The sequence below is a fragment of the Callorhinus ursinus genome, unplaced genomic scaffold (genome assembly GCF_003265705.2).
Source record: "Callorhinus ursinus isolate GAN/ISIS: 27379988/994484 unplaced genomic scaffold, GSC_fseal_2.0 scaffold2, whole genome shotgun sequence".
Taxonomy (NCBI): Eukaryota; Metazoa; Chordata; class Mammalia; order Carnivora; family Otariidae; genus Callorhinus; species Callorhinus ursinus.
In genome coordinates, this window is record NW_027397064.1 from 4956856 (window position 1) to 4975480 (window position 18625).

The following is an 18625-nucleotide window of genomic DNA, read 5'->3' on the forward strand; positions in this document are numbered from 1 at the left end:
CAGCGCCCGGCCTCTCCGCGCCAGCCAATAGGCAGTCGGAGGGGCCGACAGAGAGGGCGGGAGTCGCTATTTGAACCGGGGCGCGGGACGGGCTGCGGTTCTGCTTCCCGCTGGAGTCGGGTGTGCGTCTCGGTGAGCCATGGAGGACCAGCTCCTGGGGGAGGACGCGCTGCTCTGGAAGCTCCGGGACAGCCGCCGCCGCTTCCAGAGGCACATGCAGCGACTGATAGAAAAGGTACGCCCCCCCCACACACACACACACAGGCCCACTGGAGTGGGGGAGTCGGGGCGCGAGGCCGATGGAGGAAAACGGGGTTGGGGGCTGGGGTAAGGATGGAGGCGGCCGAGCGCGGGGCCAACAGGGCGGGAAGGGTAGGGGAGACGGGTATGGAGAGGAGGAAGCGCGGCTGGGGAGATGGGATTGGGGGGCTGGGGTGGAGGGGGGAGGTGGTTGGGGGGCGAGAGGGAGGGAGCGGGGTTTGGGGTTCCTCCAGACTTCCAGCCTCGCGCCGGCGCCTCCAGCGCCCGGGTCAGGACCTCCTCGTGGCCCTCGGACCTGAGGGGACGCCCCTGTCTCTCCCGCAGTACGACCAGCCCTTCGAGGATGCCCCGCTGGTGCAGATGTCCACGCTGACCTATGAGACACCCCAGGGTACGGAGTCATTCCCACCTTCTGAATATTTACAGTTAAGAGTGTGAACAGAATAGCGTCTTCCCTGAGTTTGAAATGCTGTCCTTGCCCTCTTACGAAAATAAACTTTGTTCACCTAGTAGGAACTAAAACATCACTAATTCCCTCGAACCTATAAGATACTTAATTTACTAATTTCCGGCAGAATTACTTGTTAAAACAGATTTCTGCAGACCCATAGATGCATGCTGGTTAAAAATGCCCCTGCCTGGCCACTTATCCTGTCAGCTTAGGCTGGTTGCTTTAACTGTGGGCCTGTCTCTTTTTCTTCACTTGTCCAATGGGTTATTTGATGGGGATGTTGTAAGTCACATAAGCATGTTTGTGGAGCTCTTGGAACAGGGCCTGGCCCTAGTAAACACCCCTATTGACTGTTATTTGACCTATCTGACTTGGAGTATTAACTGTCCTCTTCGAGGTTCCGAGCACTTGGAACTTGACCTGAATGTAGGGAGAAGGAGCCATTCCGTTTAGTGGTTGATGCTGTAAGCTGACTTAAATCTCATGGATTCTCTTCGGTAACTAGGTTAAGAGGTCAGTTCCACCCACTCAGTCTTATTACCCGCTCATTCTGACCTACTAATGAAGGCAAATCTCGGATCCAGTTCTGTGCACTGGACAGACAGGCACTAAAAGTTTCATAGGATCAACTTCTGAAGTTAAATAAAATGTTAACTGTCTGCCTTTTTAGGTGAGCCAGCTGCACCTTGTGTAAAAAGTTCATGAAGACAGAAGCTAAGATACTCAGCTCCAGGTTTCACTTACTCTCTGGTCTCTGTCGGGCGATGACAATCGCTTCTCGGCCCTTTGGCTGAGATCAAGTGTAGTATCAGGCGATGAAAATCTAACCAGAGGGCAGGACACAGGGCCACGTAGGAATCATTCCTGAGGGTGCCATCAGCAGGCTTCACTCTGGTCTTATGCACTGTCTCCGCAAGGATGGGCGGTGCCAGGAATATTTTGGCCCCTCCATATACCTAGAGCACCACTAACTCCACCAGTGAAACTCACTCTGACTCTGGTTTGAGGAGCATGGTAATTGAAGCATCAAACAGCTTGAGGGCACTCGGACTTTCGAGCACCAAGGCCTCCTGGAGAGCTCATTAAAACACAGATTCCTGGGGCCTCGGGCAGCAAGTGCTGGGTGTGGATTCAGTAGATCTAAGGAACTCCTGGCTGATGATAACGCAGTTCCACTGACCTGTTGCTTAGCCTGGAGAGGTACTTTCTGCTTAGAGCTAGCAGACCACCTTGTGGCAGGAATTCCCGATTTAAAAGCAACGCCATAGGGTGTAGAGTGTAGCTAACACTCCCCCACCGCTGATGATGAAGACAGTAGGGGAATAATAGTTGTCCACATGGGTTGACAGCCAACCGTGTGCCCTATGCTTCTGAGAGTCTCATGTTTTTGATTCGTAGCCACACTTTGAGGTAGGTACTGTTCTTAGGATCATTGTTTCCTAGCAGAGATGCAGCAGAAAGAGGTTTGGGAACTAGCCCCATGTCACTTAGCCACACCGGCAAAACCTTGACTTGACTCAGCACGGTTGCTCAGCATCACTCTGTTCTGGAAAGGCCACATGGCACAGTGGGCAGGAGCACAGAGAGTCACTCCCCTGGGTTCGCGGCCTGGGCTTGGTGACTTGACCTACTTCTTACCTCTCTGTCTCCATCTGTACAATGAACTTGGTGAGTGCCTACCCCCTAGGGAGTTAGGAGTAGTCCACGAGTTCCATAGAAGTGAGTTGTAAATACTAAATGTGATATACATGAGAAGTGTTTAGAATAGAGCCTGGGACATTGTAAGCACCATGCAAACGTTTGCTGCTATTATCATCAGTAGCAACCACCTCAACCCAGTGATCCCTCTTACTCACTTTGAATTTACCTGGGAGCAAAGGGAGGTTTAGGGAGAGATTAAGTATTGTTTCGGGTTTTTTTACTTTAAATTTTTTATTGTTATGTTAATCACCATACATTACATCATTAGTTTTTGATGTAGTGTTCCATGATTCATTGTGCATAACACCCAGTGCTCCACGCAGAACGTGCCCTCTTTAATACCCATCACCAGGCTGACCCATCCCCCCCCCCCCCCCCCCCTCAGAACCCTCAGTTTGTTTTTCAGAGTCCATCGTCTCTCATGGTTCGTCTCCCCCTCCGACTTACTCCCCTTCATTCTTCCCTTCCTGCTATCTTCTTTTTTTTTTCTTAACATATATTGCATTATTTGTTTCAGAGGTACAGATCTGTGATTCAACAGTCTTGCACAATTCACAGCACTCACCATAGCACATACCCTCCCCAATGTCTATCACTCAGCCACCCCCACCCTCCCCCCCCCCCCCCCCCCCACCAACCCTCAGTTTGTTTCCTGAGATTAAGAATTCCTCATATCAGTGAGGTCCTATGATACATGTCTTTCTCTGATTGACTTATTTCACTCAGCATAACACCCTCCAGTTCCATCCATGTCATTGCAAATGGCAAGATCTCATTCCTTTTGATGGCTGCATAATATTCCATTGTGTATATATATCACATCTTCTTTATCCATTCATCTGTCGATGGACATCTTGGCTCTTTCCACAGTTTGGCTATTGTGCACATTGCTGCTATAAACATTGGGGTGCACGTACCCCTTCGGATCCCTACATTTGTATCTTTGTGGTAAATACCCAGTAGTGCAATTGCTGGATCGTATGGTAGCTCTATTTTCAAGTGTTTAAGGAACCTCCATACTGTTTTCCAGAGTGGTTGGAGATTAAGTATTCTTGTCCAGGTCCTGCTAGCTAGTAAGTGGCAGGACTCCCATATCTCAGTGCTCACCTGCATGCTTGGGCCGTGCTCTGTACATATAGATTGCCCTCAGAAAGCACTCCGTACACGGGATAGAGAGATTGCCTTCAAACAGTGCTTCCAGTCTATACGTAGTGCATAGTTTGCTCTCAATATATCTATTTTAAGGACAATACTTGGCCTATGTGTGTTCCTTGTTCGCGTTTAACTCTGGTTTAATGACAGAATTGGACGAGCTGCTGCCTACATTAATGACAGGTTTTTGTCTAATCTTAATTAAAAAAAAAAAAAACCTTCAACCTCACAAAGATGAAAAACAACAGAATATCAGAAGTAGGGCTTTCTTTCAGTGTTACATCTGTCTTTTGCCCGTCACTTCAGTTTTCTTTGACATGGATTGAACGGAAATTCAGCGGCCAGGATTGCTTAAGTGGTAATTTTTATTTTATTTCTTTTCTGAAGGATTGAGAATTTGGGGCGGAGGACTAGTAAAGGAGAGAAACAAAGGACACATCCAGGTATTTAATGTCAAATGTTATCGCCAACACATGCTGCCGTGCAGGAGTATCAGTGTGAATAAAGGTGTGGCTCAGCTGTGACCGCGCCGCCGGGAGCCTCCGGAGGTCACCGCAGGGCTCCTGATCTCTGGTTTCTTGCCCAAACTACCCCATTTTCCTCTAAGGATTTACTGAGAAGCTTCACTTCTGTTGCTTGTCAGGACCAGTCCCCGTTTCCTCTGCTGTAGGCCGAGGGGCTCTTGACAACAGCCCCACGTTCAGGGCTGGCCGGCGGGAGAAACCCACTCCTGCCCCAGCTTCAGCCACAGCTGCGAGCTTACTTTGTTGGGTCCTTAGAGAAAAGACCTGACCCAGTTCCTCTGAGGAAAGAAAGTGGCCTCTTTTCTCTCCTGCAAGGGGAAGAGATTAGGGAGAGGGTGCAGGATCACGCTTCTTTCTCCCATGGAGCTACCTTCCAAAACCCGGGTGTGCTTTTCCCCGAATTTATCCACGCACACCGCAGCAGCTTGCCTTCCTGCTGGGACACCCACGGAGCCTTGCTACAGTAATTTTTGCAAGGACGTCCGGTATCCCCTTAATGACTGTTTCTCAGCCAAGAAGCCTGTACCCTGGAATGAGAACATCGGGTAGGATTCCCAAGTCATTAACAGCAATTCTGAAACAAAATTTCTTCCCAATTATTTTCATCACACACATCATGTATTTAGTTGCAGAAATGTTAGAAATACATATAACTATTAAAATCAACCTGACTTCCATAGTCACTAATGATATTTTAGTATAATTCCTGCTCATGATACACGTTTTTCATCCTCGTTTTTCCACATAATATACATTGTGAACATTTCTTTTCATCATCCACTGTATAATTCAATTACCTTTTTTAAAAAACTGCTCTCGTGGATAGGCATTTAGCTGTTTGCACCTTCCTTTATTATAAAAAATTGGGATCAGCACACTTCTGACGAAGGGCCAGGTGAGAAGTATTTTAGGCTTGGCTGGCCATGTGGTTCCAGCTACTCTGCTCTGTATTATGAGGGGAAGGCTCCCATATGCCATATGTGAACGGGCATGGCTGTGCTCCTGTGAAACTTTATTTATAAGACCCCTGTTAGAAATGCTCCTCGGAGGACCATCCTTGGCTCTTCCCAGCGCCAATATTATCCCTTATATAATAGCTGCCAAGAAGTGTGATTATCAGGTCAAAGGATACGCACTCTAAATTATGCGTAATAGCGATGCCCACCGATCAGACCGGTGCTTGAATGGCCCCGGTAGCCAAGTGTTTTCATCTGGACATTTATTTAAGGTTTTTGCTTGAAGTGTAGGACCACCCCTGCCTGGGGTATATAGAATTTTAAGCTCCTCTCCTAGGATTAGAAAACTGGGCATCATCTGTGCTGACCACTCAGATGTCTGCAACCCCCCCGAAGTTACTATGTGTGACTGTGCCCAAATCTGCCTTCTTTCCCCAGACAGCCAGATACTCAGCTGGCCCCCCACCGCACCCCCGAGACGGTGCCTGGAGGCTGTGGGAGGCAGTAAGCCCCGCTGGGCTGTGCGTGTGTTGACCTGTTGGTCTGGTCCTCACACAAGGCCTGCGCTCTCTTTGTAGCCTCCAGAGCTTCCAGTTGCTGGGAGGTCGGCGTCCATGGCTCCGCTTCCCCCTAGTTCTCAAATCAAGTTTGGCCTCACCTCCAGACACGGCAGCCGTGAAACAGCTCCAGAGGCCCCTCTAGTCTCCCCTCTGTTCTAGGTGGTTCAGTCCCTTCTTACCTGAGGCAAAGGAGGCGACATTCCCCAAGGCAAGATTCAGTTACCGCGCGGCGTTCACAGCCAGCCCCAGATGCCCCCTGATGACAGCTCAGGGTCATCCGTGAAGGGACAGGCTTCACCACGTTCTCACTCCTGTTCGTGCAGGGCCGGGGAGTTCCTAAGAAACTTTAGCCAGTCTGGTGTCTTGAATTCTCAGGTTTGACTAATGAGAACCCATTGAGGGCATTTGTCAGGACTGTTAGCGAGGCCAGTGGTAGAGACCAGGCTGTGGAGAGAAGCACGTGGCCTGCTGGTCGCCCCCCCGTGGCGTGAGTCCTGGCCAGGACGGCTGACTGCCCCCGAGAACTGACTTCACATGCACAGGGTCACAGACGAGGTCACAGGAAGTCCCTCAGGGCCTCTCAGATTTCTGGGTTCTACCTGCTGATCGAGCGACAAGGCTGTCCTGTGGCGTCTGGGTTCTGTGTTGCCGCCGCACCTGGGCCGCGGTCTGGCCCCTGCATTCCCGCCTTTTCTCCTCGCTTCCCCTGCTCTGTCCCTCACCATCCGAGTGGCTCAGGGAGCAGTAGCCCAGGGCACACCTGGAGGAAGAAAGCCGTTCCTTCTCTGAGGGGGGCCCCTCCAATCGACGGGGAGCCTCGAGGCCCTTTATGCGGGAAAGTACTAGAAGAGAAGCACGCAAAACCCTGTTCTCTCACATGCTAAAGGAAGGACTATAGGGTTGTTACTTCACAGCGGCTTTGAAGTGTGTTATTACTGAATCGAGGCTGTCTTGATCCACTTCTGTGCTTTTGAGGACTCCCTGGTGGAGACGGTCGGCAGGAGTGGTGGCAGCCCCACGGAAGCGAGCGCCAGCGGTCCGGCACCTCCCGTGCCCGGCACACGGGTCCTGGCAGTGGGTGAGTGTCCCTGTGCTGGGCGGCGGGGTCGGGAGGGGCACGGGTCCCTGGTACCGCATCTAAAGTCCAGATCCCTCACTAGGACTTCTTCCAGGGCTGTTTTAAAAACCAGAGTGTCTTAAAGTGCCTGCTACTTCCTTCTGTCTTACTCCGTTACATCTGTGGTACATGACACCTAAACAGCACTCAAACCTTCTTGAAGAATGGACGTGCACCCCCCCGTTCGTTTCTTAACTTATCGCCCCCCCCCTTAAAAAAATGAATCTCAGGAATTTCATGAGACTTCAGATTTGCGCCATGGGGCAGTGTTTGAACTGCTGACTTCTGTGTGACATCTTCCTGCCTCTGCACCGCCGTGTCGTCCTTCCTTGTCCTCAGAGGGGCCTCGTTTCCTTTCTCAGGCCAGTCCTGCTGCCCAAACCCCGACCCAGCCGGTTTTCTGGGGAATCTGTCGATCGCTGCCACCTTTCTCTCTTGGGTGTCTCCCTCTGCTCTGGGTGCAGCCCGTCGGTGTTGAACGCGCTCAGATTTCACCTCAAGCGCACAGAGCATAGTTGACCAGTCTCCCCGCCCCGTGCCCCTCTCTCTAGTCACCTGCCTTTGTTCGACTTCCCTTCGCAACCCAACGTGTAGGGCCTGCTCATGCTCACCACCTGCCGTGCACTCCACCAGCTCCGTTCTGGCTCCCGACTCCATCCGGGAGGCCTAACTCTCAGTGGTCCCAACCACCCCACTGCTGACCCATCGGCGTTCTGTGGCTTCCATCCCATTGCCCTCTTGGTAGCATTCGAAGCTTCTGGAAATCCTGGCATTAGCCAGTGGTCCTGTTCTCTGTGGATTTTCTTCCTTCTCCCCTGTCCTGCCAGCCCACCTTTCCTCTTCACCAGATGCCCTTTCTTGAGATTGGTCTGAGCCCCTCAATCTGGTGGAACCCCCAGCCCAGACCCTGTCAGCTTCTCTTCTTGAATACTTTGTCTAAACTTGGCACATCTAAACTGAAAAGGTCAACCCAGCAGAATTGCCCTCGGCACATCTGTAGGATGAGCCAGAAACCCAGCCCCTCCCTCCCTCCTACCCCAGACATCCCCCTCCTGTGCCTGTCCCCCCCCCCCATCCCTTGTGCGGCTCTGCCCCCGTTGTCCCACAGCACCCCCCACAGTACCAGCTCTGCCCCCTGGCATCTGTGACCGTGCCCATCTGGTCACGCCACTTCTCTGCTCAAAGCAGGGCAGTGACTTCCTGTTGCTCTTAGGATAAAGACCAGAATCCTGACCTGCCTGCCATGTTCCACTGCCCCCAGGAAGCCCCCTGACCCCCAGATCCGAACAGACTCCCACCTTCACCCAGGCTCCATACACCAGCTCTTCTCCGGGTAGCGGTTAACTAGACTCTATGTCTGTAATGTCAGACTTTGTAACGGGTCCAAAACCCCCGTCTCCTGCCGGCACTGGTCCTCCCCAGGCTTTGTGTGCGCTGCCCAGCCCGCCGGGCCAGCTGTAAAACGGGTTCAGTCCTTCGGGGAAACACTGGGTAGTCTTGCCAAGTAGAACTAGAAAGCCCTAAATGAAGGTGTTTACTCTTTGATCCCGATTTCAACTCCGTAAATCCTTAGGTCCATGAGTTTCTGGACCATTTGAAATAATTAGAAATCGTTTATCCCAGAGCTGCACTGTCCAGCATGGTGGCATTCGTTGCCCGTGGCTATTCAAATGAATTGAAAATTAAATAAAATTTAATCATTAAGTTCCCTGTCCTCATGAGCCACATTCCGAGTGTTCACCAGCCACGTGTGGCCAGTGGCTGACATACCAGACAGCAAGTAAGGAACTTTACATCATCACAGAGTAGGACAGCCCTGGGCCAGAGCGACTCAGCTCCTAGAATCAGAGGCCACTGAAGGAGCTCGAGGTGATAGAATGCTCTTCCAGGGCCACCTGGGTGGCTCAGTCGGTTGGGCGTCTACCTTCATCTCAGGTCATGATCTCAGGGTCCTGGGATCGAGTCCTATGTCGGGCTCTGCGCTCAGCAAGGAGTCTGCTTCTCCCTCTCCCTCTACCCCTCCCCCTGCTGCACACTCGTCTCTCTCTCTCTCTCTCTCAAATAAATAAAATCTTTAAAAAAAAAAAAAAGAAAAAAGCTGCTTCTCCGGTCGTATTCCTGTTCTGATGGGTTTGTTGCATTCCTAGTAATCAGGACAGCGACAGATAGCTGTGTCCTTATTAAAGGGAGCACTCTAGAACATACTGCAGTGGTGCGAAAACTATCCTTAAGAGGAAAATGCAAGCATTTCTTTAAAATGCTAATTTAGATTTCCTTTTTTTGCTTTTAGATTCAAAAAGCAATGATGATACATCTTTATATCAGGAAGATGTGGTTGCTGGGTCCTTCATGGTAAGACCTGCCTGTTGGAATGAAGGGACTGAGCCAGGGCTCGGAGGTACAAGGGCACATCCTCATTTCCGGTGTCTTTCTTGTCCTCTTTGGAGGCTCGCTCTTTGCTAATACTACCCCTCACGTCTGGTCCTCCTTCAGATCCCCCAAGGCAGCGAGGGGCTCCTTCTGTCTAGCATGCGGCAACCATTACTGCCCCCGGTTCAAGCCCGGTTTACTGAACTTTCATACACGTTGGATGATGTTCCGTCTGCACATAGACCAATCACAGTTCACAGGGTGCCCATGCCTTTGATCGAGCACGCGATATTGAAAGTTAGGCTCTAAGTTGGCCTTTGCCCGAAGAGGCAATGTCATAAGGAGGTTGTTTCTGGGAGGTATTTCCAGATCAGCCCTTGGAAGCCCATGTGGTCATGAGGTCATGTCTTCAGGCCGTTGTTCTGTCTGCCTCCCCCAGTGGCCCTAGTGGTCCCAGAACCACCTGTCTCCTCCCGATCCGTCAGGATCGGGTCTCACCTTCCCTCCACTGGGGTACACGAGAACACACAACATAGTCTAAAGGAGCATCTTTCCTGGCCCCAGTGTCAGATGCTGGAATAGCTAGTGTGTGGGTTTTCTCTAAAATTGCTCTTTTCATGCAGAGTTTGCCCATATACCCGATGTGTGACTTTCTAGTGTCTAACTAGAGTGGGTCGTGACCCTGGGGGAGGAGGGGAGGTACTTTGTGAAGTATTACATAGGGGCGGCAGTGAAGGGGAAGTAGGTGGCCCCAGCAATAAGGAACATTCTGGACAAGGTATGTTTGTGTTATGCCCCATCTGCATCCCACTCGGGTGCAGAGTGAAGGTCGAGACGCCCTCTCCCCGGCGCGAGGCAGAAGGGGCGTGGAGAGGCGGCTGTTCTCCCTCCTGAGCCAAATGCTGAGCGTCTTGTAAACGTACTGATCGGGGCTGATTCTCATAGTTGAGTCCTGAACTCACCTGAGGATATTCAGATTGTTTTAAATTATTTTCTGTTCTAGTAATGCTGTCCTAAACCTCCACAGGCTTCTATTTTTTTTTGTCTTTTTTTACTTTCTTTTGGATGGTTGCCACTGGGTAAATTATCTCAAGTTTGATTTCTGGGTCAGGTGGCTTTTCAGAGGGTCTGGACCGCTTTGCACTAACAGCAAGGAGCGAAAAGTGACTTTGAGGAACTTCATTTACCGATGTGTAGTTAATGAACTTGCCAGTTTGTTCCAGAACCCAAGAGCTCAACCAGACCCAAAAGCTCTTACGAATACTGATTCTCTTCTTTATCAGCCTGCAGTGCCTTGGAGCCCTTTGAAAAATGAGTTAAGGAGGAAATACTTGACCCAAGTGGATGCACTGCTCCAGGATGAAGGGTGTTCAGAGGTAATGTGCTTCCCGGCATGCATCTGCTGATAATTGAAGGTCCATTAATCAAGTTCTTGTTCACCTTCCGTGGGGCCCAGAAGGAGCCTCCTGAGCAAGTGTATAAACCATTTCATTCCCGGGCTCGCAGACTTCCGTTCTTGAGGAAGCGCTTGGGTCCCCAGGGTCAGCGACCATCAGGGAAACTCGTGGGGTGTGCCCTCCGTTGCCCTCTGTTCTGGGGCAGCTCCTGGAAATGTAAGGGGCCCCACCTTGGGGGCAGTGATGGGGAAGCGAGAGCTCCCACCTCCCCGCGGCTCTGGGGTGACCGGGTATCGGCAGCAAGGTGCCCGCTGCACCTGATCTGCGGTTGTGTGGCGGGGGGTTCACGCTGGGGTCTGGGCTGCCCCGGCGGGCCCTCGCCCGGGGGGGGGGTGCCCACTGCGCTCCTCCGCAGCCAGTCTCCCAGAGCTTGGCCCGACAAAGAACCAGGATTCCATCTGTAGCTTTTGAAGTTCTGTCAGGGTCTTCTCATAAAGAAAGGACATTTTCATATCCAGTAACTAGGAGGTACAGGTGGTGGATTGAGTCCTTTATCTCAAAGGCAGCAAACTTCACAGGAACATATACCTTATCTTATTGTGCTGCTGACCAGTGAGAAGGCCGTGGCTGAGGACCATTGAATGGGTTGATGTACTGGAAACGGCCTTTCCCTTAATCCTAGAGCAGAGGGGGGCGGTCCGTGGCGGCGGTGGCCCTCTGGGGGGTCCCTGGGGACCACGTGGAGCAAGCTCCCAGGCTTTACTAAGACACCTCTTCCGACCACCGCTGGAGGCTATGGCCACTGTGGTTGTGGTCACACTTGTCGCGTCTGCTGCCGAGCTCAGATGCACAGCCTGTGGTTGGGGAGGAGCGGCTCACACCATGCTGCGGGGCACGGCGCTGGCGGTGGGGGGCATCTCAGGACGCCCCCACATGTTAAAATCATGTGCTTCGATTTCAGTGTACTGATGACGGAGACGGAGAGGACACCCGTGTGACACTGACCCCTTCCTTGGCCTCGCCTGCCAGGCCTACCCACGGTGAGTGTGACATAGAAACTTTGCATGAACCGTGTCCCTTTTGCTTACGTGCATGTTTCACTGACATAAACAGTTAGAGACACCAGCACTTAATAGGTAAATAATTCACATTTAACCAATGAACTGCTTTTTTTCCCTAAGACTCCGGCATGCTAAGTACTGATTAGCTCTTTAGCCCAACCTACCGCTCTGAAACTTTTCGAATCTCCGGAAACTCAGGGCTCCTACGATAAACATCCTTTGCTGGCATGTAACAATCCACATTTTGTGGCATTTGCTTATCCGCCCGCTGCACCCACACACCCATCCCGTGTACATCGACTTGCCTTCACATATGTGCGGTCCCTAAGTGCCCCCCGGTCTCCTAAGAACAGGGAAACCCCGGCACAGGCCAGGGTGTAGCTGTCCCTGAAGGCTAGAAGGCTCCTGGGCTGTCTCCTATCACGACTTTCCTGAATCATCCCGGCCACCGGTAGTTTTGCAGAACGTCCCTCGATTTGGACTTCTCTGGACTTTCTCAAGGTTAAGTTCATGTTAACCATTTTTGGCAAAAACACTGCGTAGGCGGCGATGTGTTCTCCGAGGATGGCCCATCACTCCGTCCCGTTGTTGGAGACGCTCGAGCCTGGGCACTTAGCTAAGGGAGGACCCTCCAGGTTCCTTGCTTCCTCAGAGTCGTCTGTGGGTGCCCCTCTGAGATTGCCTGGTTCCCCACAGACCCCCCCACCCTGTGGTTTTGGCTTCGGGCCCTAATACCCGCCTGAGTCCATGCAGCAAACCCTCCCTCTGCCAGTCCTGCCCTCCCTCCTCGGGTACACCTGCTGGCATTCTCCCTTAAACAAGCACAGTCTCACTTCTTTCCTGAATTTTGCTCCTTTATCCCCACATGGTCTTACTTTAAAAAAAAAAAAAAAAAAAAAAAAAAATTTTCTAGAATCAATACAAATCCCTGAACTTTTTCTTTTTTTTTTAATTCACACGTGTCAGAAGCCACTGATGCTCAAGTTGTCCCACATGTAGGCTGCAGGAGCCCTTCTCACTGGCTTCCGCGTGCTTTGGCCCGGCCCGGCAGTTTTGAGCACTTGGTGCGCTCACCCTGACCCCACAGCTGCCCCCGGCCCCCGTGATCGCCGGCACCACAGCCCTCCGCTCGTCTGGTTGGTTGTGCGGCGCGAAGCCGTTTCAGAGTCACGGCCCCGGCTACCACGTGCTTGACAACCTGCTAAAGAAGGTTCCCGAGTTCCAAGCAGCTCTTTGATCCTCAGTAACCCACTGAGGCTACGTGTTTTGGGTACGGTGTTCAAAGTCGTTGGGCTGCTTTGCCCTCTTTCCGTTACCCTCAATTTGATAAGCACTTGAGTTCTTTCTGGGTCTGTTTTCACTTTTAGAGTTCTCCCTTATCCTTGTTGGTTTAATTTTATTTTTTAAATACATAAAACAATGCACATGATGTGAAAGTCAAATCTGCCCAAAGGGGTGTATCCGCAAGTCCTGTGTCTTCCCCACCCCCCAGCCCCGCAGGTAAACAGTGTCACTGGTTTCTCCTGAGACTTTGAAAAGGCATCCAACGTGTACACCATCACCTGGGGAGGAAAGACCTCATTGGGGAAATTTGGGTGGAAAGTAGAAATTTAAGTTTGATAGCTAGAAAGAAATCTCCGAGAAGAATCTATTCCCACATTTTCATGGAATTTTTCTCTTGCTGTTTTGTATTGCTTAAAAAAGCCTCGTCACCCTCCACCCTTTAGTTCTGGGGTCTCTGCAGATGACAGTCTTGAACAGTGGCACTTTACCTTGTGTGTGTTTTCCTCCAGGAAGCCGTGGCCGTGTGCCTGGAAGGAGTCCTGGCGGCCCAGTCAAGCCGGCTTCATGTCCCAGAGAGTGTGATCCTTCACGCCCCTGCTCGGCAGACCTGGCCATCATGCCGAGGAGCGACAGCCTCTCGTTACGTGGGGCCAGGGGGAACAGCTCCTCAAGCAGCCCAGCCTTCGAGGCCGACAACATCTGTGATGTGACCATCAGTGACCTGTACGCAGGCATGCTGCACTCGATGAGCCGGCTGCTGAGCACGAAGCCGTCGTGCATCATCTCCACCAAGACATCGTTCATCGCTCACAGCAGGAGTTCCAGAAGGAGGCATAAGTATAAGAACAGAATGAACAGGACGCACTGCCAAGGAGGTGGGCCCTCTCGAAGGGGTTCCCAGGAGACACCCCCCCCCCGTTCTGAGCCACTGAGGGACGGGGAAGTGTTAAGAGATCGCGAGAACTTACTAGATGCTTCTGACCGGAAGGCAGGTTTAAAATTGGAAAAAGCTTTCCCTGAAGTAAACAAACCCGAAATCCACGAATTAGAGCCAAGTTGGAAGGAGCTTAAGGGGTTGCAGAGTTTAATGCCCTGGAGGTGTTCTTCGCTGACGTATGGAGGAGCTAGTGCGATGCATCATCGTGGTCAGGAAAATAGACTTATGGCACTAAAATGGTTAATTTCTCCTGTAAAAATCATTTCCAGACCCAGAATACTGCCAGGCAAGGGAGGGAATCGTTACAGGGAAATTGAAATCAAATTTGATAAGCTTCATCAGGAATATTGCCCACGTCCCGGGAAGGAGCCCTGCCTGACCTGCCTCCCGGGACCCTCGGCTGTGGCCGTGTACAGGGGCGGTCCAGCGAGCTTCGACACCCGCGGGCTCAGCAGACCTTTCGGCAGAGCAGAAGCTAGGAGGTTCCATGAGGCTTTTGAAGACCTGGGTGAACGAGCTATTGGAGCGGCGAGATGCCTGCCGAAGAGGGGTGCCCCTCCCTTGCTTTCAGAGACCAGCTCCGTGCAGAGCCCAGGCTGCTCGGAGCAGACACTTGACCTTCTTTTTCCAGGAAACGATCTTGGAACACTTGGAAAGTCCATATCACCCAGCAAAGCTACTTCTGTAGCAGGCGGACAGCCTCTGCACTGTGGAAGGAATCGTTACAATGCAATAAAGGAAAAATTTGACAAGTTCTATCAACAGTATTGCCAACAGTCACTGCAGTGGACACAGGCCCCTTTACGTAGCGGAACATCTCCAGACAGAGCAAGTGTGCAAGTTCAGTATCCCAAAGGAGTCACCTTGGAAAAATCAAACCCAGACTCTGGCTTCCAGGGTCCCCCAAAGCTGTCAGCATCACCCCAGTGGAGCGTAGAAAGTCCACTGGGCTCGACCACACTTGGGGCCCAACCGTCTATGCGCTTTGGGCTCACTGCCAGGAGGGGCCACCAGTCCCCTCTGAAGAGACGCCGATTATCAGATTCCCTGCTGTATGGACAGTGGGCCAACTCCCAGGATCCACCATGTGTGCTGGGCCGAGCCATCCAGCAGCCAGCTCCCAACAGCCCCCCTGGGAAAAGAAGGTGCGTTCCTATTGGTTGAATGTGGGTGTTTTACAAGGAGGATTCTTCTGTGTCCGTTTTCCAAACTTTCTCCCAAATTCTTTCCCTTCCTCTGAAAGGAGTGTTTATATCCAGAACCTGTGCATGTGTAAGATGCATCAGGGTTGGGGCTGAAAGTGTTCTTACCGGGAACATTTTACACCTTTCCCACTGCGATGCCCTTAGGGGACTTTTCTAAAAAGCCTCACTAGGGTGCTCTGTCTGTCCTTGTCAAACTGTGTCCTTCCCAGCCTCTCCTGGTCTCACTCAGAAAACAGCTGTTGTAAAGCAGAACTGATCTGCAAATAGTGACTTTGCTTTTATTTCTGGATTCGCTAATGGGGCCAGCGGGGGCGGCCGGCTCGGGCCACACGCTGCTGCCCTGAGCACGATCTCTGCTTGGCACGGAGGTCCCACCTCGTCCCACAGTCGGGTTTGTGCGGCCCACTTAACGTGCGTGCACCATCCTCTTGGGAGGCGAGCTGCAAGAAGGTGGGGTGGAGCAAGTCACCGTGGGTTGTTCAACGTCTTCCCGTGAGCGCCAGGCTTTCCAGTGCCTGCCTCAGTGTCCCCAGGCCGGGATTCGGACGATGTGACTCTTCTGAGTGAGCGCACGTTTGGGGTTTTATGCATCGGTGGCGTGGGCAGGTGACGCCGCGTCGACAGCTTCTCCCTCCTGGCCCCCAGCAGGTGGGAGGCCCCACTCAGCGGCCGTTCAGATGGACCCCATCTGCCCTAAATGTCCCGTGTTCTCTTTCCCCTGCTATGATCCCTCCCAGGGACAGTTACGTTCCTCTCAGAGATGAGCCCCGAGTTGTTGCTGTCGCCACCCCTGAGTGACCCCACTGGTCCTTCCCTGCCTTTGCCTCCTCACGCTTCTCAGCGTTCAGACCCCCATGGCTCCCCTCTTGGAGAGTATTTCCAAAAACCTTAGAGCGCTTTGGGTGCAGGAGAGGATGGCTCCTTCCTGCATGGGCGCAACGCGTGGTGGCCGGCGCCGGCTCCTCCCGGCCAGAATCGTGGCCTGGTCTCTGTTCCCTCTGCTTCCACGTCCTTCGGCGGCTCCCGTTGCCTTGGCCTGCCATCTAGCTCGCGCCCCACCAAAGCCACTCTCTCCACCAGCGCCTCCGTCGGCCACGTCCTGTGGCCTTAACCTCGCCATGGCCTTGGTCAGATAAGCAGACCTGCATTGTGATTGGTCTTTCTGGTCAAGGAATGAAGTCAGGGACCTTAGGTGAGGCCCGACGTGGAGCTGGAGCAAAAAAGGAGGGGTCCGCCTGGCCCAGCCAGACCAGGAGAGCGGCCCGCACCCCAGAAGGCCCCACCATGGGCAGGGTCCTACTGGGTTGGTGGCTCTTCCCCTCACAGCACAAGGCTTCCCCTTTTGTCTGGGCCTGGGACTCTTTGCCTGCACCCATCTCAGACCAGACCACCCGCAGGGCAAGTCGGAGCCGCATGCTGAGTCCTGTGGCGTCGAGGCTTTCGGGGATCATGGCAGGCGCTCCCAGGAGACTTGAGAGCGAAGCTCCCGTGTGACCTCTCAGGATGACCTTCCTTCTCAGTGGAGAGGGGGTTGTCACCGAAGGCAGCTCCTCAAGTGAGAGCCAGCCCCGCTGGTCTGAGCCTGCAGCTGCTCACACGGCATTCCCCCGACCTGTCGTCTGCACCGTCCGCTCCCTCAGGCTCACCTCTCTGGCTTTTCCCACCTCGCCCCCAGATTTGCGGCCACGTCAAGCCACCTGCTGACCCGACCCCTGGAGCTCAGCGGGGTCACTCCCCCACCCTCTTCCGCCTCAGCTGTGCCCGACGCACCCCTCCCGCCTTCGGAGATCTTCTTTCTCAATGCCTGGCAGCCTCCTCTCCTTCACCTGCCCAGCGAGGGCGCGGGGAGCAGGGTCGGCCCGCCAAGGTCACAGCCATGAGCCATGCCTTGTGCCAGGCAGTGGAGCACCCGGAGGAGAATTCAGCCCTCTGTGGGGCCCTGCCGGCCCCCCCTGGAATTTGATAAGTCATGATGGCTGCCCCCTGGAGGGTTTTGTCTTAAAACTGTGATAGAAACATACTCAACCATTTTCCACATTTTTCTTCTTTTTCTACTTAAACTATAAATGTCTTGAGGAAAGGGACCAAATCTTCATGAGCTGTGACTACAGAAGGACTGTTAATGGCTGATGTCTGAGTCCCTTTCTGGGTCCCAGGCCGTGTAGAACCTTCTCACGCCCTCCTTCCTTAATCCCCACACGAACCCTTTGATGAGATAGGTCTCATCCAACGGGCAGGTTCTGTCTCTCATTTTATAAATAAGGGAGTGTAGCTGAAGTCTCGTGACTCCTGAGTCCACCCAGGCATGGGAGGCCAGGCCGGAGTGGAAGCCTGGGGGCGCAACCACTAGGTGGCGCTGCTGCCGGGAGGGGGGTTACCCTCGGGTCGGTTTTTACATCCTTGACACTTAAAGGCATGGTGGCATTTTCTATAGTGGCACACAAATGCTTATATATATATGCAGTGGAACAAATACAAAACAGTTAAGCTTTCGGTGGCTTGGGAATTCTAGTGGAATTTTACTGAAATCATTTTCCTTGTCTTTTTTTTTTTTTTCTAAAGGAAAGAACACACCTTTCAAGATGGAAGAGAAAAGTGACTTTGTACTTAGAAAAACTGAATGCTGAAGATGTATAACCAAGTTATTTTTAAGAGTTTGTCCCTGTTGCCCCTTACTCTGTGTGTGTGTGTGTGTGTGTGTGTGTGTGTGTGTTTAATCCTCAAGAATATGTGAGAACTGGCTTCGCTTATCTGCCCTTCAAAGCCAATTTCAGTGAAACTGGTCCCATTGAAATGACTCTGAGTTCTTGGCTTAGAAATTATTTGAATAAAGTTGCTCAATTAAAATTTTTCATGTGATCCTTTATAGGTCTATTTTCCCCGTGTGTTCTTTTTAAAATCTAGACACGTCCTCAGAAAGCTCTCCATTCCCATTCGTTAGAGAACCGTGTTTGCTCTAAAACCCGTGTAAGCCCCAGATATGATGGTTTAAGGTTTGAATTCAGAAGCAGGGACTTGGTCTCTTCCATATTAGCAGTAGAAAATTGAAACATTAACTCACCCTTGAAAAGTAATTCCTAACATCTTAATGTTTTTGGCTAAAAACGTGCCGTAGTCAGACAGTCCTGGGATGGTCCCAAACCTTGCAGCCACACGGCGTCCCTGACGAAGCACTTGCTCATACCCCCACCGCCCCCCCATCCCTCCCCCCACCTCCCGCCTCCTACCCAGCGGGCTTATGCTACCGTTCTCTGGCCCAGCCAGGCCTCACTGCTGGAATGTCAGGGGTTTGGGTGTCATCCAGTGGAAGAAGGCAAGGTAGATGAGCTCAGGCATGGGTCTTGGGTAATTTATAGGATCTGCCAATAAAGGACGCCTTAGACTGTATGTGGGATGGTCTGTATTTTGAACATGCACAGTTTAGTACTGCGCGTATTCTGCAACTTGGCTTCACCACAAGGTGTTTGCACTGGACAGGAGCTGATGGGTGTGGGTGTCTTGTTTTTCAAGAGTCTAGGTAGCTGGTCTCCTCCACGGTCCTGCTGGGTCTGCTGCTAAGGACGCGTGCAGCCACGACCCTTGAGTGCATACGTGGGTTTACCTGTGGCATACATCTGGAGGTGAGCTGGTCGTGGATAGGTGTGTCTTC

At 52.2% G+C, this 18625-nt stretch overlaps 1 protein-coding gene across 2 annotated transcripts; it reads left to right on the forward strand.

Moving 5' to 3' along the window:
• Nucleotides 1-89: 89 nt before the first annotated feature.
• On the forward strand, nt 90-17823 carry HJURP (Holliday junction recognition protein). 2 transcript variants are annotated; one of them, XM_025889246.2, is made up of 9 exons: nt 90-235; nt 586-652; nt 3953-4008; nt 6581-6683; nt 9013-9074; nt 10376-10468; nt 11451-11529; nt 13344-14916; nt 17539-17823. In XM_025889246.2, exons 1-9 carry the CDS (start codon nt 140-142, stop codon nt 17573-17575), a joined length of 2166 nt encoding a protein of 721 aa, XP_025745031.1. In that variant the 5' UTR covers nt 90-139; the 3' UTR covers nt 17576-17823. The 2 variants fall into 2 exon arrangements, with proteins under 2 accessions (XP_025745031.1, XP_073733018.1); XM_073876917.1 differs by lacking the exon at nt 17539-17823 and adding an exon at nt 16652-17526.
• Nucleotides 17824-18625: the final 802 nt, after the last annotated feature.